Below are 25,223 nucleotides of genomic sequence, written 5' to 3'. Positions count from 1 at the left end.
ACGTCAAGGCTGTATATTGTCACCCTGCTTATTTAACTTAAATGCAGAGTACATCATGAGAAATGCTGGGCTGGAAGAAGCACAAGCTGGAATCAAGATTGCCGGGAGAAATATCAATAACCTCAGATATGTAGATGACACCACCATTATGGCAGAAAGTGAACAGGAACAGAAGAGCCTCTTGATGAAAGTGAAAGAGGAGAGTGAAAAAGCTAGCTTAAAACCCAACATTCAAACAAACAAAGATCATGACATCTGCTCCCATCACTTCATGGCAAGTAGATCGGGAAACAGTGGAAAACAGTGACAGACTATTTTCTTGGGCTCTAAAATCACCGCAGATGGTGACTGAATCCGTGAAATTAAAAGATGCTTGTTCCTTGGAAGAAAAGCTATGACCAACTTAGACAACATATTAAAAAGCAGAGACATTACTTTGCCAACACAAGTCTGTCTAGACAAAGCTATGGTTTTTCAAGTAGTCATGTATGTATGTGAGAGTTGGACTATAAAGAAAGCTGAGCGCCGAAGAATTGATGCTTTTGAACTGTGGTGTTGGAGAAGACTCTGGAGAGTCCCTTAGACAGCAGGGAGATCCAACCAGTCCATCCTAAAGGAAATCAGTCCTGAGTATTCATGGGAAGGACTGATGCTGAAGCTGAAACTCCAATACTTTGGCCATCTGATGCGAAGAACTGACTCATTGGAAAAGACCCTGATGCTGGGAAAGGTTGAAGGCAGGAAGAGAAGGGGATGACAGAGGATGAGATGGTTGGATGGCATCACCAACTCAATGGATATGAGTTTGAGCAAGCTCTGGGAGTTGGTGATGGACAGGGAAGCCTGGCATGCTGCCATCCATGGGGTGGCAAAGTCCACTCAGTCATGACTGAACTGAACTGAGAGGTGGTGGTGGTGGTGATAATAGTAGCAAGCTAGCAGTTATTGAGGCTTATTTTGTGCAAGGCACAATTTTAAACTCATTACAATGCATGGGCTCACTTTCACATAACTCTGAGGTCAAATGCTCTTCTAATACCTATTTTATAGATGAGGAAACCAAAGCAAAGAGAGATGAGGTAATTTCCTGAAGCTTCACAAGTAGGAAGAGGCAGAGCTGGGATTCAAACCCACTTTATTACACAAACTTCGACACACATCATTCTCCCTGGGCATTTCAGGTTTGGCTCATATTCACACACACGTGTATCTCAGATAACAGAATGAGAGCTCTGGCTTGAAAATGGAAAACGGTGGTCTCCTTCCATTTTCTAGAATATTAAGTAAGGTTTTCTCCCATGTTTTCTTTAAGCTTTTGAGGCCTGTTTTTCTGCTTTTCTGTATGAGAGTACAGAGTATGATAATATACAACTTCCTAGAAAAGTATCTATTTTTCCATCTACAATGTAATGTATCCACTATTCATGGTTTTCCACTCTCAGACATAACATGAGCCCCTGCTCCACCAGCTGTGCTGAGATGTCTCTCAGTGACTGCAGGTTTGTCTGGCAGTGGATGCTATGGGTAGAGAACCTTATGGAGAGTTTAGGGATTTCATGTATTTTTATGTCACTTACACTGAGATAATAAGTGAGGATGAGTAGTTGATTTATTTGAGGAAAAGGGTCTAAAAAAATGGAATCATAGAGAGGGCAAAAAAAATTTGGTAATGTATATTAATACAGCTAGAGTCTTTCTAATACTCATGAATGGATGAGAGAGTTGGACCGTAAAGAAGACAGTGCCGAAGAACTGACATTTTCAAACTGTGGTTGGAGAAGACTCTTCAGAGTCCCCTGGACTGCAAGGAGATCCAACCAGACAAACCTAAAGGAAATCAATCCTGAATATTCACTGGAAAGACTGATGCTGAAGCTGAAGCTTCTATACTTTGGCCACCTGATGCAAAGAGCCGACTCATTGGAAAAGACCCTGATATTGGAAAAGACTGAAGGCAAGAGGAAAAGGGAGTAACAGTGAATGAGATGGTTGGATGGCATCACTGATTTCAATGGACATGAATTTGAGCAAACTCAGGGAGATAGTGATGGACAGAGAAGCCTGGTGCACTGCAGTTCATGGGGTCGCAGAGTTGGACACGACGTAGTGACTGAACAACAACAATTAATACAATCTCCTGGGGCCAAAAGGAGAAGGCAATGGCACCCCACTCCAGTACTCTTGCCTGGAAAATCCCATGGATGGAGGAGCCTGGTAGGCTGCAGTCCATGGGGTCGCTAAGAGTCAGACACGACTGAGCGACTTCACTTTCAAGCATTGGAGAAGGAAATGGCAACCCACTCCAGTGTTCTTGCCTGGAGAATCCCAGGGACGGGGGAGGCTGGTGGGCTGCCATCTATGGGGTTGCAGAGAGTCAGACATGACTGAAGTGATTTAGCAGCAGCAGCAGCAGGTGGGGCCAACAAAAGAACTATAGGAAGCAGAGGATTGAGAAAAGGTGGGCAAATGAGTGCTGGTAGGTATTAGATGGCAAACAGCTCAGGAATGGAGGTGGAAGGTCTAGCTCTTGTGTGAAGTTGGGTGGTGAATATTAGAAGGGAAATATAGGAGGAAGAGGAGGGCTGGTGGCAGGCTTTTTGTTTTATTTTTCAGAGCTGGGTCAGTCTGTGCAGTAGGCGGGATGGCAAACTCAAAGAGTCTATGTGCTTGTTTTAAAAATAATTCACCTCCTCTGAATGCAGATGGAGATTTTTGAAGATATACAGACAGGATGTGAAGGATGCTGGATGGGTGGGGGGCATGAGCAAGGATTTGAAACAGTGAAAGAGGGCTTCCCTGGTGGCTCAGTGCTAAAGAATCCACCAGCTAGCGCAGGAGACTTGAGTTCAATTCCAGGTCCGGGAAGATTCCACATGCCTTGGAGCAACTAAGTCTCTGTGCCACAACTCCGGAGCCTGCGCTCTAGAGCTCAGAAGCTGCAACTACTGAAGCCCGAATGCTCCGAGAGCCTGTGCTCTGCAGCCAGAGAGCCTGAACACTACCGCTGAAGAGTCGCCCCTGCTCGTTGCAACTGGAGAAAAGCCCATGCAGCAGTGAAGCCCCAGTACCGAAAAACAAATAAAGTGAAAAAAAAAAAAAGAAATCAAGACAGATGGCTGTGCTGGGAGGGAACAAGCCAGTTTTGTGGTGGTGATGGGGGTCGTTGGGATGCCCAGTCCTCGACTGGCCACTAGTGGGCGCTTGCACCTTGTACTTGGCCATCAGCAGTTGTCTTGGAATCTAGAGGGTCACAGGCAACTTCCAGGCCTGTCCCACCTCCCAGTGGGGCGTGTTCTTTAGGCTGCTCAGGTCTTGGTGACGGGTCACGGAACCTCTCAGGGCAGCCTCTTCTGGATCGCTGTGACAGTCACCTGAGAACTACACAGTCTGTAAACTACCCAGGGCTCAGACCCTGGAAGTTGGTCTCACGATTATTGGAAATCATACAAGCTCACCGTGCCAGGACTTATCTCTCTAGGGATACCTTCCTTCTCCTCAACTAGATTCTAAATTCTTTTTTAAGCTTTTAAAAAAAATTATTAGTTTTTACTGATGTATACTTGATAGGTGTGCTGTGTGCTCGGTTGCTCAGTCATGTCTGATTCTTTGAAACCCCATGGACTGTAGCCTGCCAGATGCCTCTGACCATGGGATTTCCTAAGCAAGAACACTGGAGTGGGTTGCCATTTCCTCCTCCAGGGGATCTTCCTGACCCAGGGATCGAACACACATCTCTTGTATCTCCTGCACTGGATTCTAAGCTTTTAATGAAAAAAGACTGTCAGGAGATCTTAAAATACGAAGAGATGAAATATGAATGAGATGAAATTCTACATCTGGGATTTGCCTGCAAACAACCCAGCGTGGTGGAAGGGGGAGCGTGAGTGAGGAAAACCATTGAAATTTTACAGAATTAAGTTTTAGAAGTATCCTATGTTCCCAGGTCTCCCTTCTACCTGTGTGCTCTGTGTTTCTGAGACTCACTGCAGTGGAACAACACTAGTCAGCTTATGGGGCATGTGGGTTGCTCCAAGCTTCTAAGAAAGCCCAGGAAAGAGGGATACAGGGTCCTAGCTGGGAGCACCTCCTATCCCATCAATTTCAGTCTGTTGCAAGCCCTAAGGTGAGGAGACAGATCCCATTGCACCTCCTCCCAGGACCCTCCAGACCCTCCAGACCCTTCTTTGTGACCCTGTTGCCTCGGACATTGGTAGAAAGACGTTGGTTGCCCCTGGGGATTTTTGTTTGCATATATTTTAATTAATTCTTTCCTATAACATCACGTACAGAAAAGCCTCTTCAACTGTTGCTGTGCAGCTCCAAAGAGGAAATGAGGGCTGTGAACCGAGCTCTAGCGGGAGAGAGAGAACTGGACTGCCAAGGTGGAGGGGCGGCAGAGGAGGACCAATACAAGCCAGGGGCAGGGCTGGCATTTCTGATCACATGACATCCTGGGTGGTGTGTGAGTGTGCCGAGGTGGTAGTGGTAGGGACATGCAAAGCCAACACTCTAATTGCTGCACTCCTGACCGTCTGGCTCACACACCTGGGGCAACGCTGCTAGACCTTCGGGAAGGTGGAGGCAGTGATATGGGACAAGGTCAGTGAGAATATCCCTTCTGCGCTTTAAGAAGAAACAGACTTACCAAGTGTGCTGGGGACGGTGACCTGGCGTCCTTGACTGTGGTGCTGGCGGGGACATCGAGGAGTGGCCATTTCATCTGCAGGTACTACACAGGGGACAGAAAGCAATGTGGCTGGTGAGAGGGGGCCGCGCCAGAGCTCCAAGTGAGTTGGGGCCAGGGGCTGGGGGACAGACACCAAGCTTCATTCGACCTGCATGCTCCTTACTGGGTCAGTGTCCAGAGATCGGAACAGAGTAGAGCATGCATCAACACCACTACCACCACCAGCCCCTCCGTCATTTTGGGGTAAACGCATGACAGCACAACTAACCAAAGTATAATATTCAAAGACCCTACTGCTGAGAGTCATTAGGTGTGAGACAAGCAAGACTCATCAAGGGACCCAGGGCTCCAAGATGGTGATCCTGTCTGTTCAGTTCCATCCCTCACAGCATCACACACAACACTCCCCAGGAAACAGCCTCTCCAGAGCAACCTGGGGAATGAAGGAATACAAACCATCTGCCTGACACCTCCAGGGTCATGGGGAATATCTGTCCTTATTCAAGGATGTGGATCTTTACTTCACTGTAGTGTTTCTTGATCTTGAAAAGATTTTCCAGTATCCTGCCCTCCCATGCATCACTGCAAAAAATGCCAACCAAACCGTCCCTAACATACACACACACACACACTCACTCACTCACACATACACTTTAAATGAAAAGTGATCTCCTCAACGTCAGCCTAGTAGTCTTGGGCAAGAGCCTGGGAGAGAGTGGGTAGAGAGGCAGTGAGGGGCTCTGGAGTCGGGTGTTCATGGGCTCAGGTTCTCACTCTGCTGTTTCTGCTGTGTAACCCTGGATAAGTGCCTTGACAACTCTGAACCTCAGTTTCTTCATCCATAGAGCAAGGCGATTATCACTAACTTGACAGGTTGTTGGAAGGATTAGGGACAATGTCAAGTCTTGAACACAGTCCTGTGCCCATGGATGGCGTTTGATAAATGGCAGCTATTATTTTCATAAGCAAACCATTAATCTTTGCCGGGAGCAAAACACACATGCTGGCTTAGTGTCAACACTGATACAGTGCTTCTGGGCAGCAGACCAGCCATGTAGGCTCTTCGCAGAATTCTTGAGGTTACTTTGAAAATTTGAGCTCTCATGGGAAGTGACGGCTCCAGGAAGTGCTTCCCCATGGAGACAGAAAGAAGTCTTTGAATTACCCCCTTGCTTCAGTTTTGGGACTGGGGAATAAAATCATGATTTGGGCTTGAGCTCTGAAAACAGGTCAGGAAAGGAGGATGGGCAGTACCCCTTTGCTCTCCATCAACCACAAAAATATGACTGAGAGGGCAGGGGCTGGACTTGCCACAAGGTGTCCACAGGCAGGAATCACAACCCAAGGACACATTAGCCAAGGCCCAGGGAGTGGACAGACAGCAGCTGGGGTGGGCCAAGTGGGCCCGGCCGAGGGAGGTGGAAATGAATGGGGACCTCATGAATAAGGACAGGTCCACTCTGAGCCTCTCCCTCAGCTGAGTGTCATCTTTGTCCCTACCTTCTGCCTATCTTATCTGCTTCCTTCCTTTACACCCCCACTCATTTAGTTCCCTTCTCAGAGCCTACATTTCCTGGGTGAACTAACTGTGATTTAAATGCCTTTGGCAAGTCAACGGCACTGGACAAATGTATCATTAGTAAAAACTCATTTCCTCAGTGAATAACAACATTTGTGCCACCCTGACAGTTTTCACAGTAGACTTACGTATGTAAAACAGTTTAATTTCCATGACAACTCTGCTATGACATGCTGGGGTGGCTGTCCTAATCTGCAAGACCAGCTAATGGAAGTAAATTCAGGGTAGATGACTTGCCCATGTTATGAAGAGCTGGAGCTGAGGTCTCTTGACTTCAAATCCCACACTCCTCACCACTACATGATTCATAAAGCTTTTCTTAACATCATCTTCTGGAACATTCTACTGCCCCCCACAGCCTTTTCTTGGCTCTGATGGTTTTTTTTTTTTTTCCCTCTCCTTTTATGTCTCAAACAGGGCTGGCCACCCAGAAGCTGAATGAATACATACGTGGCAATGTATTACTGTAGGGACTCTTGAGGTGGCCGGAGCTTGCATGTGAGTACTAATTATCACACTTGTTTCTCTACAACCACAAATACCGGGTGACGTGTTCCAAATATACCCCCCACCATGTGAAACACCAGTGTTCCTAAAATCCATAAACTCTTCCAGCATCTGATTCCCTATCTACCTACAGTCACAAGGGTCAACACTGAACACTCTTCACTCTTGTTGCTTTCCAGGGATGTTCTTAGATACGCATGTTGGCGTGGTCCAGAGGAATCGATCTGAATCCCGACTTGGGACAGTGCTGGAGTTTGGGCTCTTTACGAATACTATCTGCTGACCTTATGGGCTGGTAGACGTAGCAAGCTTGTAGGATTCTTGCAGTTTCTGAACAGTGGCACCACTGAATTCTTTGTAGTGGGGGCTGTCCTGTTCATTTGAAGATGTTTAGCAGCATCCCTGGCTTCTACCTACTGAATACCAGTAGCACTCACTCTTCTGCCTGGTTATAATAACCGAAAATGTCTCCAGACTTTGCCAAATTTCCAGCCTTCACCAAATATCTCTGGGAGGGGCAAAACTGCCTATCTATATATGTGTGTGTGTGTATTCTTTTTCACTATAGGTTATTATAAGATATTGAATACAATTCCCTGTGCTATCCCTCTGTCTATTTTGTACATGGCAGTCTGTATCGGCTACTCCCAAATTCCTAATTTAGCCCTCTCCCACCCCCTTTTCCCTTTGGTGACCATAAGTTTATTTTCTATGTCTGTGAGTCTGTTCAGTTTTGTATATAAGTTCATTTGTATCATATTTTAGATTTCCATTTAAGTGATATCATATAGTATTTGTCTTTGTCTGAGTTATTTCACTTTCTATGATAATATCTAAGGTCCATCTATATTGCTGCAAATAGCATTGTTTTATTACTTTTTATGGCTGAGTAATATTTCATCGTGGGCTTCTTAAGTGGTAAAGAATCTGCCTGCCAAGAAGGAAGAGCAGGTTTGACCCTGAGTTGGAAAGATCCCCCGGAGAAGGAAATGGCAACACACTCCAGCATTCTTGCCTAGAAAATCCCATGGACAGAGAAGCCTGGTTGGCTATAGTCCATGGGGCCGAAAAGAGTGAGACACGACTTAGCAACTAAACAACAACAATATTCCATAGTGTATATGTAGCACATGCTCTTTATCCATTTATCTGTCAATGGATGTTAAGGTTGCTCTTGTGTCTTGGATACTGTAAATAGTGCTGCTATGAACGTGGAGGTGCATGTATCTTTTCAAATTACAGTTTTCTCCAGAAATATGCCTCAGAGTGGGATTGCTGGATCATAAGGTAACTCCATTTTCAGTTTTTCCAGAGTGGCTGCTCCAACTTACATTCCCACTAACACTGTAGGAGGGATCTCTTTCCTGCACACAGGATCCACTCTCACTCACTAATTATAACTGAAACCTGGAAGCTTGGAGGGTGGCTAAAGATCTTTAGCCTGGTCCACTGCTGAAGTCTGGCTCCTTACAGCTCAGTCAGGCAGCCATGGAGAGGGGGTTCCGGGAATAGTATGCATCTTCCCAGGACCCTTCCAGCTCCAGCCGATCATGGAGGTTGAGGGTGTATCACATGGGTGTGTCTGTGTTCAGAAACAGTTCATTCCAAAAGGTAGGGAAATGGAGGGCTGTCATTTCCCTCTTTCTACTCTTCGCCTGTTTTTTTTTTTTTTTTTTTAAGATTTTGAAACCAGTGGTGGGAGTAAGGAGTGGGGAAGAGACCTGTAAGAGCTGGAGCCCCTGCAGCTTGGTGTCATGGAATATCTCTGCATCATAATTCCAAGGAAAGGAGCATTCTAAAGGGACAGCTGAGCTTCCCAGCACCACAGGTTGGGACAGAAGGAGCCAGCAACACCCCCTTGTAAGCCTTCCCGACCGCATGCCCAGACCTTTGGAGGTGGCTGTGCACTCCTAAATTCCTAAGTCAGGCTCAGCCCGATGTTCAGCGGAAATAAATCTCTCTTGCTGTAATTCTCATGTGCGAGCAGCCAGCCCCACGGGGCTCATCACTCATTGGTGGAGAACATGTTCTTGGGGATTAAGAGATGTGTGGCTGAGCCTAGATGCTCTGCATAGTGATGGCATGTGGGCAAATGAAAACTGCTGGTTTCTCCAAGCCCAGCCTAGGCTCCGTCCAACTGGCCACAGCTGGCTTCTGACTTCAGATACAGTGTATCATGGTGGGACTTCAGCACCTCCCTACTAGCGGATGCTCACTGGGATGGAACACAAGGGACCTGTGGGGCCTCAATGCACCAATGGCCAGGCAACAGCAAGAGCCACCACTTATGGGATAAGCACTCTGTTTTGAGCCTCAAACACACACACACACACACACACACACACACACACACACACACACACACACAGAAAGAATGGTGAGGACCCAAATGGTGAGGACTGCTAACTCTCAATTTACAAATGCTACTTAACATGCTGCTGTGCGCAGTGGCTCCCTGAGACAGGCCGGGTAGGCAGCTTCCCAATCTTATTGAATCTGGGAAACTCTTTTCCGGGTGTGAGGGTTCCATGGAACACACTTGAAGTTGTTAAAGTGTTTTGTTTTTTTTTTTTAATTTTCTTTTGGCCAGGCCGTGCAGCATGTAGGATCTTAGTTCCCCAGCTAGGGATCGAACTGGTACCCCGGGCATTGGAAATGTGAAGTCTTAGCCACTGGACTACCAGGGAAGTTTCCTGTCTCTACTTTTTTATAGTTGATTTACAATGTTGCATCAGTTTCAGATGTTTAGCACAGTGATTCAGTTATACACACACACGTATATATATATATACACACACACACACACATGTATATAGGAAGACCTGCTATTGTGGTATTGTGGTTCAGTTAAGTAGAGTGAGGCTGTGGTTTAGAACGTGTCTTTACATTAAGGAAGGATGATTCTATTCCTATTTTCAAATCTCTTTCACTGGGACAGTTGTTGACTTCTCATAGGATCTACCGAAAAGGTGGGTTCTCTTACTTGACTCAGACTGGAGATTATACCTAGAAACAGATTTCCTTACATTGAAGCACCCTCGCATTCTCCAGGTAAATCCTATTTGATCACAGTGGCTTGTCTGTACTTGTATGTATTGTGTAATGCTATACATGAATATTTTCAGATTTTTACTTCTATACTCTTAAGTGAGACTGAACAGTTTTCTTTCCTTCCTTCCTTCCTTGTTGACATCTTTATCAAATGTTGCTATCAGCACTGCCTGCCTGTGGGCTTGGTGGCATCTGACTTTTTGCAACCCCATGGGCTGTAGCCCGCCTGGTTCCTCTGTCCATGGAATTCTCCAGGCAAGAATACTGGAGTGGGTTACTATGCCCTTCTCCAGGGGACCTTCCTGACCAGGGATCGAACCTGCATCTCTTACGTCATTGGCAGGCAGGTTCTTTACCACTAGTGCCAGCTGGGAAGCCCCACTATCAGTGTTACTTTGGCCTTATTATTTATAGGGGGTGCTCCTGCTCTTTTTCTGAATGTTCTGGGATCCTTTCAGTATCTCGGTCCCCTCCCTAGGCCCCTCCATGGGGATAGCCCTTGGCCAGGTGGGCAGGGGCTTCCTTGGTGGCTCAGACAGTAAAGAACCCACCTGCAATGTGGAAGACCTGAGTTCTAACCCTGGGTTGGGAAGATTCCCTGGAGGACGGCATGTCAACCCACTCCAATATTCTTTCCTAGGAATTCCTAGGGACAGAGGAGCCTGGCGGGCTACAGTCCATGAGGTCGCAAAGAGTCAGTCACATCTGAGCGACTAAGCACAGCACCGGTGGGCAGTTTCCGCTCAGGTCCAGCCTGGGGAAGAGTCCCTGTGTAGGGTCTCTCACTGGAGAACCGGAGCCCTCCTCCTGGAGGGAGGTGGGGCGCTGGGCCCGCAGAACCATGTTGCGCCTGGAGACTGTGCAGCAGATTAATTGCAGCTGTGCCCTGGAATTTCCCCAGCACACAAATCTTCATGATGCAAAACAGCTGGGAGGAAATCCCAGCATGCCCTGTCCAGAGGCAGAACTGCCAATGAGCGCTGGAGATTAACCCTCTGCCTCCCAGAAGGTAGGGACAGCCCCTTCCCCACCAGGCCCCCCAGTTCCAAACTTGCTGTGATGGAGACAGGACACTCAGGACTCTTGGCAACACCCACATTCTCCCCATCTAAGTGTTCTCACAGAAAACCCTGTAAGCAGGTCCAGGCAAGAGAGGAAGCAAAGCCTCATGGTACAGACGCAACATCGGTGTTCCCAGTCAGAGGCTCCTTACAGCCGGAAGCCAGAAGGCAAGTCAGCTCCACTCCACCAAATCCCTCCTCTTCTCCTTGGGGGGAGGGACAGATTTGGCACAGAAGGAAAGGGCCCCTGTGTCTACCTTTCCTGTATCATGGTTTTCATGTGTTGGAGCAGAAGCTCATCCGCTTAGGTGACCAGTCTTTCCTGCCTCTCTGGTCCCTCATGGTGAATGAAGATTCTGGGACACTAGAATTGGGCCCCGTTTAATACAGAAAAGACCTTCCCAAGCCTCCCTCCCAGATCACATGGTGGGCCAGCCATCCAGGAACACAGGCCAGAGACCCAACCCTGAAGGCAGATGGCCATCCACCCCACAGTGACAAGGACACCATGAGAAACACTCTCCGATTCCTTTTAAAGGTGATTTTTAACACCAAGAATTGTATTATAGGGATTTCCCTGGTGGTCCAGTGGCTAAGATACCACACTCCCAAAGCAGGATGCCTGGGTTTGATCTTTGGTCAGGGAACTAGATCCCATACATGGCAACTAAGAGTATGCATGCTGTAACAAAAAAAAATACAAGCTGGATTTAGAGAAGGCAGAGGAATCAGAGATCAAATTGTCAATATCCGCTGGATCATAGAAAAAGCAAGAGAATGCCATAAAAACATCTACTTCTGCTTCAATGACTATGCTAAAGCCTTTGACTGTATGGAAGACAACAGACTGGAAAAATTCTTAAAGAGATGCGAATATCAGACCACCTTATCTGCCTTCTGAGAAAACTGTATGCAGGTCAAGAAGCAACAGTTAGAACAAGACATGGAACAATGGACTGGTTCCAAACTAGGAAAGAAGTATGTCCAGGCTATATATTGTCACCCTGCTTGTTGAATTTACATGAGGAGTACATCATGCAAAATGCTGGGCTGGATGAAGCACAAGCTGGAATCAAGATTGCCGGGAGAAATATCAATAACCTCAGATATGCAGATGACACCACCCTAATGCCAGAAAGCGAAGAAGAACTAAAGAGCCTCTTGATGAAGGTGAATGAGAAGAGTGAAAAAGCTGGCTTAAAACCCAGCGTTCAAAAACAAAGATCATGGCATCCAGTCCTATCATTTCATGGCAAACAGATGGGGGAAAAATGGAAACAGTGACAGATTTTATTTTCTTAGGCTCCAAAATCACTGTGGATGGTGACTGCAACCAAAAGACGTTTGCTCCTTGGAAGAAAAGCTATGACAAACCTAGACAGTGTATTAAAAAGCAGAGACATCACTTTGCCAACAAAGGTCCATATATCAAAGCTATGGTTTTCCAGTAATCATGTATGGATGTGAGAGTCGGACCATAAAGAAGGCTGAGTGCAGAAGAATAGATGGTTTCGAACTGTGGCACTGCAGAAGACTTTTGAGAGTCCTTTGGACAGCAAGGAGATCAAACCAGTTAATGTTAAAGGAAATCAACCCTGAATATTCATTGGAAGGACTGATGCTGAAGCTGAAGCTCCAGTACTCTGGCCACCTTATGCGAAGAGCTGATTCATTGGAAAAGACCCTGATGCTGGGAAAGATTGAGGGCAGGAGAAGTGGGTGACAGAGGATGAGATGGTTGAGTGGCATCTTTGACTCAATGGACATGAGTTTGAGCACACTCCAGGAGATAGTGAATGACAGGGAAGCCTGGCGTGCTGCAATTCATAGGGTCGCAAAGAGTCAAACATGACGGAGCGACTGAACAACAACAAAACTAAAAAAGATCCTACATGCCACAATGGAAGATGAAAGATCCTGAGTACTGCAACTAAGACCTGGCACAGCTAAATTAAAAAAAAAAAAGTCACTGAAAAAGATAAAATGAAAGTAGTAGAAAAACTGGCTTCCCCAGTGGCTCATTGGTAAGGAACATGCCTACAATGCAGGAGACACCGGAGACCCAGGTTTGACTGTTGGATTGGAAGATCCCCTGGAGGAGGAAATGGCAACCCACTCCAGTATTCTTGCCCGGAAAGTCCCATCGAAAACGAGCCTACTCCATGGGGTTGCAAAGAGTCAGACACAATTGAGCGACTGAGCATGCATTAGAAGAACTGGATCCCAAACTTGATGGATTAGACATAGTTCCAGGAGCAAAGTATAAAAAAAGGTTTACACTCTTATTCCTTATTTCCTTTATCTATAGATGAGTAGTTTCTGTATCTGCTTAATTTTCTGAATAGCACTAAACCCCCAGTACAATCACCTTTTTTGGTTTTGCTCAAGTGTAGATGGCTGTGTTTCTTCTTGAAGTTTTGTTGATAGGTGAGTTGTTACAAATAAATCCAATTAATAAATCTATAAAGCCCTATGATAAGTGACTTTTCAATTTAATATGACAGACCCAATTTTCCTTGGAAAAGTTATTTAGAACCACATTTGGCTAGTGTTTTAAGCCAGGGAAGGGAATTTTGTCTCTCCAGCACCTGTCACAGCAACTTTTTGGAGCCCCTCTGTGCACTGGCAGCAGAGGGGCTCCAAGAACATTCCATGACTATAGAGTAAACTCAAAAATAAGAGTGGGCGGGCTGGGTTTCAGTTTCTCCATAAGTACCCATTTCCTGCCCTTTCCCCCAATAATTCCCCTTCTTTCCTGGATGGCCTCAACCTATTCTCTTCCCCTCCCAATTCAGAGAATCTGGCCGTTTTGCCTACCAGATTTTTTTTCCCCCTTTTTTGACCATACCTTGTAGCATGTGTGATCTTAGTTCCCCAACCAGGGATGAAACCAGTGCCCCCTACATTGCAAGCACAGATTCTTAACCACTGGACCACCAGGGAACTCCCAAGTGACAGATTTTATTTTCTTGGGCTGAAAAATCATTGCGGACAGTGACTGCAGCCATGAAATAAAAAGAAGCTTGCTTCTTGGAAGAAAAGCTTTGACAACCCTAGACAGCGTATTAAAAAGCAGAGACATCACTTTGCCAACAAAGGTTCATATAGTCAAAGCTATATTTTTTCCAGTAGTCATGTACAGATATGAGAGTTGGACCATAAAGAAGGCTGAGCACCAAAGAATTGATGCTTTCGAACAGTGGTGCTGGAGAAGACTTTTGAGAGTCCCTTGGGAAGCAAGGAGATCAAACCAGTCAGTACTAAAGGAAATCAATCCTGAATATTCATTGGAAGGACTGATGCTGAAGCTCCAACACTCTGGCTACTTGATGCGAAGAGCCGACTTACCGGGAAAGACCCTGATGCTGGGAAAGAGTGAGGGCAGGAGGAGAAGGGGGTGACAGAGGATGAGATGGTTAGATAGTATCGCTGACTCAGTGGACACTGAGCAAACTCCAGGTGATAGTGGAGGACAGAGGAGCCTGGGGTGTTGCAATCGATGGGGTTGCAAAGAGACGGACAGGACCTAGCAACTGAACAACACCAGAGCTGAAGAAAGTTGTTTTAAAAAATATCTCTTAATATGGGGAGAGAGGTGGGAGGGGTGTTCAGGATTGGGAACTCATGTACACCCGTGGCGGATTCGTGTCAATGTATGGCAAAACCAATACAGTATTGTAAAGTAAAATTAAAAAAAAAAAAATCTCTACCAGAGGCCAATTTCTAGTGGTGAAAGGACAGAGCACAAAAGGTGAGAGAGCAGGGTTCCAGGCTTTCTCTAACCTCTCTGAACTAGGTCATCTCACCTTTTAAAATGAGACTGTTTCACTTCATCAGCCTGAGGTTTGGGACCCGAACCAGATGGCCTTCTGTGGAAGAGAAATCAAATACTTGTCTAAAGCACAGGGCGTGCCCGTGAGCGGAGCCTGAGTTGAGGGGCTCAGTGGATGCAGAACTCGGGGAATCTGACCCCCACTTCCAATCTGTGTTCCTGAGGATGTTTCTTGACCTTGAATAACCTCTGCTTTCTTGCCAGTAAAATGGGAATAAAGGGTTTTTTATTTACAGGAATGGTCACCCAGGAGAGGACCAAGGTCGGGCACATGACACGCTCTCGGGATGAGCCTCTTACTCGCACTTTTCCCAGGGGCAGGGAAGAGCTAATTAATAGGGTTCAGCCCCTCACTCATCTCTGGGTGCTCCGTGGGGAGACGTCCTGTACGGGTAAACATTTAACAACTGGCTGTCTAAGCGAAAACAGAAAGATGAAGCCTGCTTTGCAGCATTTGCTGGATTCATAGTGAAAATCTTCCCACTATGGCAGACTGTGAGCTCCCATGGTGAGTTGCCGACGGCAGTGTGGGGAAGAGATGCTTATGACTGGCTGGGGCAACACCAGAGCCTGCGGGCAAGAGAAGCTGAGGGAGTGTCAGGTCTGCCCCAACTGGCTGGGGCTGCTGGCTGTGTCCACAGCTGGTGGGAGGCTGCCACGTGTGGTTCTCAGCTGAAGTGGCCTTGAGGGAGAGCAGGACACTCAACCAGGCACGTCTTCCTGACTGCAGTGTCCTCCTTCTGGAGGGAGCAGGGGAACTCTGTCCCCAGAGCTGTGGGGGCTCCCACTCTGTGCTAAAGGGGCCTCTGGGACGGAGACCTGGGCTTTCCAGAAAAGTCAGAGTCAAACTGCTTTTGGGTCCTCATTTCCAAGTCTGGAGTTATGTGCCTCCTATGTCCTATGTACCCACTTGCAGTGGCTTTGACCTTGGGTATGCTGGGCCCAGGAGCTTCCCTGGTGGCTCAGCGGTAAAGAATCCACCTGCAACGCAGGAGCCGCAGGAGATGTGGGTTCAGCCTCTGGGTCGGGAAGATTCCCTGGAGGAGGGTGTGACTACCCACTCCAGTATTCTTGCCTGGGGAATCCCATGGACAGAGGAGCCTGGCAGGCTACAGTCCATGGGGTCGCAAAGAGCCTGACACAGCTGAAGCGACTTAGCATGCAAGCATGCTGCTGCGCCCAGGCAGCTTCTGTGCTCACTGCCTGACAATGGATACATCATAGAGAAAGAAGCTTCTTCACAGGGACTGGTGTTGAAGACCTGGCCAACTGTTCCCTGGGCAGACCCCTGCCTGACCCCTTCTGGCTCTGGTCTTGTTGTGGCCACTCTGGTATATACTGACAGTGCACCCCTGCCTCCAGGTACAATCATCTGCCACGGCCCTGCTGTGGCCTCGGCCCGTGCACCACAGTCATGCGCACACACAGAGCTGCCTCATTCTCTTAACGGCCCATGCTGTCCACAGCATGAAGGTAACACAACCTTTTAACCAGCTGCACAGTCATAGACATACAGGCGCTTCGCAGTCTTTTGCTACCATGAATATCCTCATCACATTGCTTATGTCTGAGTACAGTTGTAGGGCCTATTTCCAGTTGCAAGGGAACTGCTAGGTCAAAGGTATGCACCTTTGGCTTTTTAAAAAAATATTTATTTTATTTGGCTACTCTATATCTTAGTTGCAGCACATAGGATCTCTTAATTGTGGCATGTGAGATCTAGTTCCTGGACCAGGGATTGAAACCCGGTCCCCTGAACTGGAAGCACAGAGTCTTAGCCACTGGACCAGCAGGGAAGTCCCTGGACCCCTGGCTTTTGGAGAGTGTTACCAAAGACCTCCCTGTCTACACCCTTACCAGCAATGTACAAGGGAGCTCATCTCCCCAAGCCCCTGCCCACGTAGTGTTATTCAATGTAATGATCTTTGCCAGGTGGACAGGTAAAAAACACGAGCTCACCATAGTTTCCATTTGCATTTCTCTTATAAGTGAGGCTGGGAATTGTCATCTGGACAAATACTGATTTGAAGGACAGAAAAAACGTGCGCAGCCAAAAAGGGCTTTACAGTCTATGGGAGTTGGGCAGGGGCAGAGAAAGGGTGAGAGTGCGAAATGAGCAGGTGTAGAGGTAGGTGGAACCCACTCCAGTGTTCTTGCCTGGAAAATCCCAGGGACGGGGGAGCCTGGTGGGCTGCTGTCTATGGGGTCGGACAGAGTCGGACACGACTGAAGTGACTTAGCAGCAGCAGAGGCAGGCGGGAGGAGGCCTAGGAGAGGGGTCTCTGGGGTTCCTCGTAATTCCAGAGAACTGTGCAGTCTTTGTCGTATTAGACTTTCACTAAGGAGGGAGGAGGGCAGGTCTGATGGGAGCTGAGGGCGTGGTCTGCGGGGTGTGGACGTGTGCAAAGGCAGAGGGCAGCCCAGGAAGCCACTGCCACTTCCACTTCCCACCCATCTCGTTACTACCAGGCCCCTGATGACCTGAGAAAGAAAATAAAGGCAACTGGCTTTTAATCTGCCAAATCCTATGGACATCTCTGGGGAAACATATTTCCTGCCCATAAGCCCTCTCCCATTTTGGCTCCTGTGGTTCCAGGCTCTGTGTGCCCCCTGGTTGGTCTACACTTATTGACCACATAAATGTCTTGGGCAAACCGTTCAGTGAGAAAAGCCAGCTGCGGGACCCAGGAGAGTCACCAAAATGTTCTCAATGGGTTTTAGCATTTCGGGCAATTTTACTTTCTTCTTTGTGCTTTTCTTACTCATCTGACATTTCCACAAAGCCTGGCAGGTGTGGTCCATGGGGTTGCAAAGAGTCAGACATGACTGAGTAACTAAGCACACACAGCATGCAGCATATAGTATATTACTAAAATAGAAAGCAAAGCTATGAATATAATAGCAACTCTAGATTATTTTCATCCCCCCAAACTGCACCTTCAGTTTCCCCAACTAGAAAACTCCAAATCTACCACCTTAACGCCTTTAGCCACCTCCCCTATCTCCCACTGGCCACCAAGTTCCATGGATCCTGAGCATCTTTCTAGATTCTAGGGTTCAGGTCCTCCCTATTTCATAGCTAGGCCACTGCAGGATCTGCATCTGGTCTCCTGGCTCCTGTTCAGTGTTTGCTCGACTATCCAGGAGGGGGGGCCTTCTCAGGTGGCCAGTGGTAAAGAACCCGGCTGCTGATGCAGGAGACCCAGGTTCGATTCCTGGGTCGGGAAGATCCACTGGAGGAAGAAATGGCAACCCTCTCCAACATTCTTGCCAGAATAATTGCATGGACAGAGAAAGGGGTGAGGTGTGGGCTGTAGGTCATTTGGCCCCAGACTGACAAAAATGTCTGGTGTCCACATCAAAGAACATGTTGTTGGATGGAGATTAAGGGGTCCCAGTCCTCTTCCACAGTGTCACCAATGCTTCTGTCTCTCTACCCATCTCTTCCAGCTCACCCTCATTGGCCCTCCAGAAATATCTTCCTAAAACATTTTCAGTGCCCATAAATGCGTGCTTAATTGTGTTCAACTCTGTGAACCCACAGGCTGTAGCCCACCACACTTCTATATCCATGGGATTTCCCAGGCAAGAATACTGGAATGGGTTGCCATTCCCTTCTCCAGGCAGATTCTTTACTGTCTGAGCCACCAGGGAAACCTTCTAAAACATAAAACTATGCTATTTAAAACTAGCAGGTGGCTTCTCATTCTTACAGAACTGCCTACTTGTACTTATAAAACTGACCAACAGGCAGCAAAAGCTCTGTGCAAAACACTCCATAAATGTTTAATGGTTACCTCCTCTATCAGGTGGTGGTTTATGCGCATGATATGTCACAGGGGAGAATTTTTTTAAAGGCGTGTAAACAACTGGAATATAAGTAAGCAGATGACAGGTTCAGAGAAGAGGACTGCAGTGGGCAGAATTCTCATGGAAACACTGAAGACTTCACACAGGAGACGGCATCTGAGCTGGGGCATGCAGGCAGAATACACTTCTGCAGTCACTTACTTGTGAAAGCACTTTAGTTAATTCATTTGATCTTGCTGATCCTTGGATATGGATAAAGCAGATACTATCATTCTCATTTTAAAGATGGAGAGGGACATTCCTGGCAATCCAATGGTTAAGACCCTGAGCTCTCAATGCAGAGGGTGAGAGTTCAATCCCTCGTTGGGGAACTAAGATCCTCATGCCATGTGGTACTGCCAATTTTTTTTTCCACTTAATTTTTTAATTGGAGGATAATTACTTTATAAAATTTTGCTGTTTTCTGTCAAACATCAACAAGAATCAGCCATAGGTACACCCATGTGCCCTCCCTCCTGAGCCTCCCCTCCCTCCAGTGCCTCCCTCCCTATCCCACCCCTCTAGATTTTCCACAGAGCTCCTGTTTGAGTTCCCTGAGTCATATAGCAAATTCCCATCGGCTGGCTATTTTACATATGGTATTGTAAATTTCCATGTTACTCTCTCCATACATCTCACCCTTTCCCTCCTCCCTCCCACTGTGTCCATAGGTCTGTTCTCTCCATTGCTGCCCTAAAAATAAATTCAACAGTGCCATCTTTCTAAATTCTATATATGTGCATCAGTATACGGTATTTACATTTCTCTTTCTGACTTACTTTACTCTGTATAAAAGGTTCTAGACTCAAATGTATTCCTTTTTATGGCTGAGTAGTATTCCATTGTGTGTGTGTGTGTGTGTGTGTGTGTGTGTATCAATTACAGCTTCTTTATCCATTCATCTGTCGATGGACATCTAGGTTGCTTCCATGTTCTAGCTGTTGTAAATAGTGCTACAATGAACACTGGGATACATGTATCTTTTTCAATTTTGGTTTCTTCAGGGTATATGCCTAGGAGTGGGATTGCTGGGTCATATGGTGGTTTTATTCCTGGTTTTTTTTTTTTTTTTTAAAAAAAGGAATCTCCATACCATCTTCCATAAAGACCGTGTCAACTTACATTCCCACTGGAAATGCAAGAGGGTTCCGTTTCCTTCACACCCTCTCCAGCATTTATTATTTATACACTTTTTGATGATGGTAATTCTGACTGGTGTGAGCTGGTATCTCATTGTAGTTCTGATTGCATTTCTCTAATGATGAGCAATGTTGAGCATCTTTTCATGTGTTTGTTAGTCATCTGTATGTTTTCTTTGGAGAAATGTCTGTTTAGGTCTTTTTCCCACTTTATGATTGGGTCTTTTGTTTTTCCCATATTGAGTTGTATGAGCTGCTTGTATATTTTGAAAATTAATTCTTTGTCAGTTGTTTCATTGGCTATTATTTTCTCCCATTCTGTGGGTTGTCTTTTCTTTTTTTTCTTTGTAGTTTCCTTTGCTCTGCAAAAGCTTTTAAGTTTAATTAGGTCCCACTTGTTTATTTTGTTTAAAAAGAAAGAACCTTCCTTCCTGGGACTTCCCTGGCAATCCAGTGGTTAAGACTTAGGCTTCCACAGGCTCTGTGTCAACCTAGAGAGGTGGGATGGGGAGGGAGATGGAAGGGAGGTTCAAGAGAGAGGGGATATATGTATACCTATGGCTGATTCATTGTTGAGGTTTGACAAAAAACAAAATTCTGTAAAGCAATTATCCTTCAATTAAAAAATAAATAAAAGTAAAACTAAACAAAAACTTAGGCTTCCAGTACAGGGGGTGTGAGTTTGATCTCTGGTCTGGGAGTTAAGATCCCACATGTCTTCTGGCCAAAACATCAAAAGGTAAGACAGAAGCGACATTGTAATAAATTCAATAAAGACTTTAAAAATGGTCCACATTAAAAAAATAAATATGGGGAAACTTAGCTCTTGGATTTACTCAAGGTCATAAACTAGCTGATGGTCCAGTTGGAATGGGAAATATGGGGCTTTGGACTTTTATGATATGACTCTCTGTCCTCTAGAGGCTTCCATTTCGTCTTAGAATCTTGGGATTCCCAAGTGACTCAGTGGTAGAGAATCTACCTACAAATGCAGGAGACACAGGTTCCATCCCTGGGTTGGGAAGATCCCCTGGAGAAGGAAATAGCAACCCACTCCATTATTCTTGCCAGGGAAATCCCATGGACAGAGGAGCTTGGTGGGCTACAGCCCATGGGGTCTAAAGAGTCGTACATGACTTAGCGACTAAACAACATCTTGGGATAGCAAATATTGATATGGGTAATGCCACACACCCCTCGTGGACCCATAGCAGACACTGTTAATGGATCATGATACTCTTCCCAATTAATGTTGGGTAAGACCTCAGAATCTTCAACCCAGTACACCAGGCAGCCACTAACACTTAGTTAAAATCGATCTGTGAGGTACAGTCTGTTTATTCTGATCTAAGCCTGAAGGTAGATATGGACATTCTGGCTGGCAAGAGGGAGAGGTGGGACCAGGCCTCATGAACTTTGCCCTCCTGGCTGGCACAATGAGAAACTAAGTTCCTAGACAGAGGGGAAGGAGCCACAGACAATATGACTGGACAGCAAGACCAGTAATGACTGCAAAGCCCATTGACCAAAAGCAGGCCTGGGAAATCTGAAGTTTATGGATTTTCCCTGTGGGAGGAGAAGCTGGAAGGCATCCCAGGTATTGAGGAGACAGGAAGCAGGATCTGCGGATAATCAATGGGGAACAGGAAGTGCTTATCTGGGGCCAATAAAGCACAGAACACAAAGGAACAGCCAGGCAAGTCAGAGCTGCCTCCCAGAGCACTGAGCTCCAACAGCCTCTCTCCAGAAGTCCTCTCCCTGGCTCCCGCAAGCCCAGCAGCTGGCCAAAATCAACAGCTCCCGGGCACCAGGAACTGGGAAACGTCTGAGGAGGTCCCTAAATAGGTAGGCAGCTCTGGGAGAGACCTCAAACCCCACCAGCAAGAGATGATGCTAAGAATAATAATGCCACACCAGCCACCTCTACCCAGTGACTCTTGATAAAAGAGCCAGGAGGCCGGCTCCTGCATCTGACCCTGCTGTGTGTGCTCGAGTGGGTTAGTCATATAGCTGCTACTGCTGCTAAGTCGCTGCAGTCCTGTCCGACTCTTAGCGACCCCTTGGACTGCAGCCCACCAGGCTCCTCCGTCCATGGGATTTTCCTGGCAAGGGAGTGGGATGCCATTGCTTTCTCCGTAATCATGTAGAGGAAACCAAAAATGATTTCATATTCATATGGAAGCAAAGGTGGAGAAAATTAGAACAGGATAGTGGGAGGGCTAAGAAAGTAATGTTTCTGGTAGGTATATTGTATTTTGATACTTTATATGCGTCATCACAGGGCTTCCCAGGCGGCTCGGTGGTAAAGAATTCACCAGCCAGTGCAGGAGAGACACGTTCGATCCTTGGATTGGGAAGTTCCCCTAGAGGAAGAAATGGCAACCCACTCCAGTATTCTTGCCTGGAGAATCCCATGGACAGACCAGCCTGGTGGGTTACAGTCCACGGGGTTGCAAAGAGCTGGACTCGACTGAGCAACTAAGTAGGCACACAGTATAGCAATACCCAACTCATGCCTCCTCCTCACTTCATGAAAAACTATAGCACCTCATTCCTAATTCCCATCTCAATTCTATTTAAAAAAATCACTTTTATGTACATTTGAATATAAGAATCAATAGTGGCAATAAATTACTTGTGAGAAAATGAAAAAAAAATCACTTTTAAAACATTATTATTTTTTAAAATCTAGACAGTTTTAAAAAGTAAAGACATAATTTTGCCAACAAAGGTCTGTGTAGTCAAAGCTATGGTTTTTCCAGTAGTCATGTATGGATGCAGAGAAGGTGATGGCACCCCACTCCAGTACTCTTGCCTGGAAAATCCGATAGACAGTGGAGCCTGGTAGGCTGCAGTCCATGGGGTCGCTAAGAGTCAGACACGACTGAGCGACTTCCCTTTCATATTCACTTTCAAGTATTGGAGAAGGAAATGGCAACCTACTCCAGTATTCTTGCTTGAAGAATCCTAGAGATGGGGGAGCCTGGTGGGCTTCTGTCTACGGGGTCGCACAGAGTCGGACACGACTGAAGCGACTTAGAAGCAGCAGCAGCAGCAGCAGCAGCAGCAGCATGTACGGATGTGAGAGTTGGACCATAAAAAAGGCTGAGCACTGAAGAATTAATGCTTTCAAAGTGTGGTGTTGGAGAAGACTCTTGAGAGTCCCTTGAAAGGAAGGAAATCAAACCAGTCAATCCTAAATGAAATCAACCCTGAATATTCATTGGAAGGACTGTTGCTGAAACTGAAGCTCCAATACTTTGGCCTCCTTATGTGAAATTCATTGGAAAAGACCGTGATGCTGGGAAAGATTGAAGGCAGGAGGAGAAGGGGGTAACAGAGGATGAGATGGTTGGATGGCATCACTGACTCAATGGACATGAGTTTGAGGAAATCAGGGAGATGGTGATGGACAGAGAAGCCTGGTGTGCTGCAGTTCTTGGGGTTACAAAGAGCAAGACATGACTGAGCAACTGAACAACAACAACAACATTTTTTTCCTATTTTTTGGCCGCATGCAGCATGTGGGATCTTAGTTCCTAAACCAGGGCTCCAGCACCCGACCGTGGAACCGCAGTGTCTTAATCACCAGGGAAGTTCTAACCTCTCCTATTTTTATTATTAAAATGAATAGTTTAATAGACATTAGAATATATATATATATATATGTATATATATATATCTGTTAGGTTGGCCAGAAAGTTCGTTTGGGTTTTTTTCGTTAAGATGTTACGGAAAAACTTGAATGGAACTTTTGGCCAGCCCAATATATAGATATGGAAAACTGGTTTCTTGGACATGGTTGCTTTCAACAAAGTTCCATTTTAAAAAGTACAGATAAAGTGAGTCAGTTCAAAGAAAAATATTAAGTAAATGAAATAGGTGCTGTGTGGTATAAAGGTTATGCAAATAAGGGACATTTGAGGAACACACGGAGAATCACATGTTTATGGGCATCCAGAGATTATACCAAGTTTCAAGCAGCAACCTTAGAAACTGGGAGGGGTCTGCACACAAACCCTGGAGTCAACCTCAAGACACATCACTATTTTATTCCCAAATGCTTCTCTCCCAGGCCCACCATCTTCTTGTGCTCTCCTGGGTCAAAACCTCCAAAACTTTTCCCTCCACCCTCTTCCTCACTGTTTGCTGGCTAAGCCCTGTCCATGGGCCACCTCAGTATTTTTTCCATCTCTACCATCCCAGACCTTGCAATGGCTTCCAAGCCACTCTCGCAAGTCATGTGCACACCTTGCCACCCTGACTGACTTCCCTGCTCATAGCAAGGCTCCTGGATGGCCACAGTCCTTGGCACAGCACGTCATTTGAGAGGTGCTTGACGGTTATTGCAGGGTGTTTCAGAGTTAACAGAATCAGACACGCAAGTGCTTCAACCCTCTAAGTGTTGCTCCCCAACCAGTTCTAGGTGGAAATTGAAGACCCTACTCTTGCTGGCTTAGGACAAGAGCAAGGATAACCACAGCCTTTTGGGAAGACAGGAGATAGAGCCAGTGGGTCCATCCGCTGGCAGTGGGTGGTCCTGGGCTCAGTCATGTCCGACTCTTTGCGACCCTATGGACTGTAGCTCAGCAGGATCCTCTGTCCATGGAATTTCCCAGACAAGAATACTAGAGTGGGTTGCCATTTCTTTCTCCAGGGGATCTTCCCAACTGAGGGGTCAAACCTGAGTCTCCAGCCTGTCTTACATTGGCAGGTGTATACTTTACTACTGAGCCACCTGTGTCTACCAGTTGATAAAGACTGATCAAATTTTTTAAAAATTCACTGATATCATATCTGCTTCCAAATATTTTAACATTTCCCTCTAGAGCTTATACAATGATCACAAAAAATAACCTGGTATATCTTAGTTCTTCTGTAGGGGAGGATGACACAGGGGTGTCCTGCCCAGTGTTGCTGTGCAGTTTCTGGAATTCATATTCTGTCTGATATTACTGTTCACATAAGCAGGCAAGTAGGTGCAAAAGCCTATGGACAGCACACACCACAGAAGAGCAAATAGATGTCTTTAAACATAACATTTTTTTGTACCAGGCACTGTTTTAACAAGCTATTTCCATGTGTTATTTCATTTAACCCTTATAGCCTTATAAGCTGATATTATTATTATCCCCACAGAACAAAGACTTTAAGTAACTTGCCCAAGTCCTATTTCTCAAAGGCCATATTCTTAACCCTTTCATTATACTAATGTTGGAAGAGAAATAAAACATACCACTTTAACAGCCCATCCTGGCATTTCTCAGATAAGTGCCCTTTAAGAGCTGGGATTAGAACAACCCAGGCATCCTGACCCCTAGATGCAGACGAGCTTATATGAATCAGGTTATGTTTTTTATTTTTTCCAACCAACATATAACCCAATAGAGGAAAATATAAAAATAATTGGAAGGGGATGAAGTATTATGCAGAAAAAATAAATATTATGAATGCCAATCAGCAGAAGTGATATAACACATAACAAAGGAATAACTGTATTATTCAAGACTGTGTTTTG

The 25,223-nt window shown here is 46.1% G+C and overlaps 1 protein-coding gene across 2 annotated transcripts in view; it reads right to left on the bottom strand.

Moving 5' to 3' along the window:
• The window catches only part of TCF7L1 (transcription factor 7 like 1), a 191,854-nt gene that overhangs the window by 17,687 nt on the left and 148,944 nt on the right, over window positions 1–25,223 (bottom strand). Inside the window, exon 4 of one of the 2 annotated variants that reach the window (XM_027966726.2) lies at window positions 4,646–4,729. The exons of the other annotated variant lie outside the window; for it this stretch is intronic. Coding sequence (XP_027822527.1) covers window positions 4,646–4,729 — 84 coding nt within the window. The remainder of the gene's footprint in view (window positions 1–4,645; window positions 4,730–25,223) is intronic. 2 annotated transcript variants of the gene reach the window in all.

Source organism: Ovis aries, chromosome 3, assembly GCF_016772045.2.
Source record: "Ovis aries strain OAR_USU_Benz2616 breed Rambouillet chromosome 3, ARS-UI_Ramb_v3.0, whole genome shotgun sequence".
Taxonomy (NCBI): Eukaryota; Metazoa; Chordata; class Mammalia; order Artiodactyla; family Bovidae; genus Ovis; species Ovis aries.
This window is presented reverse-complemented; position numbering and strand designations above follow the sequence as displayed.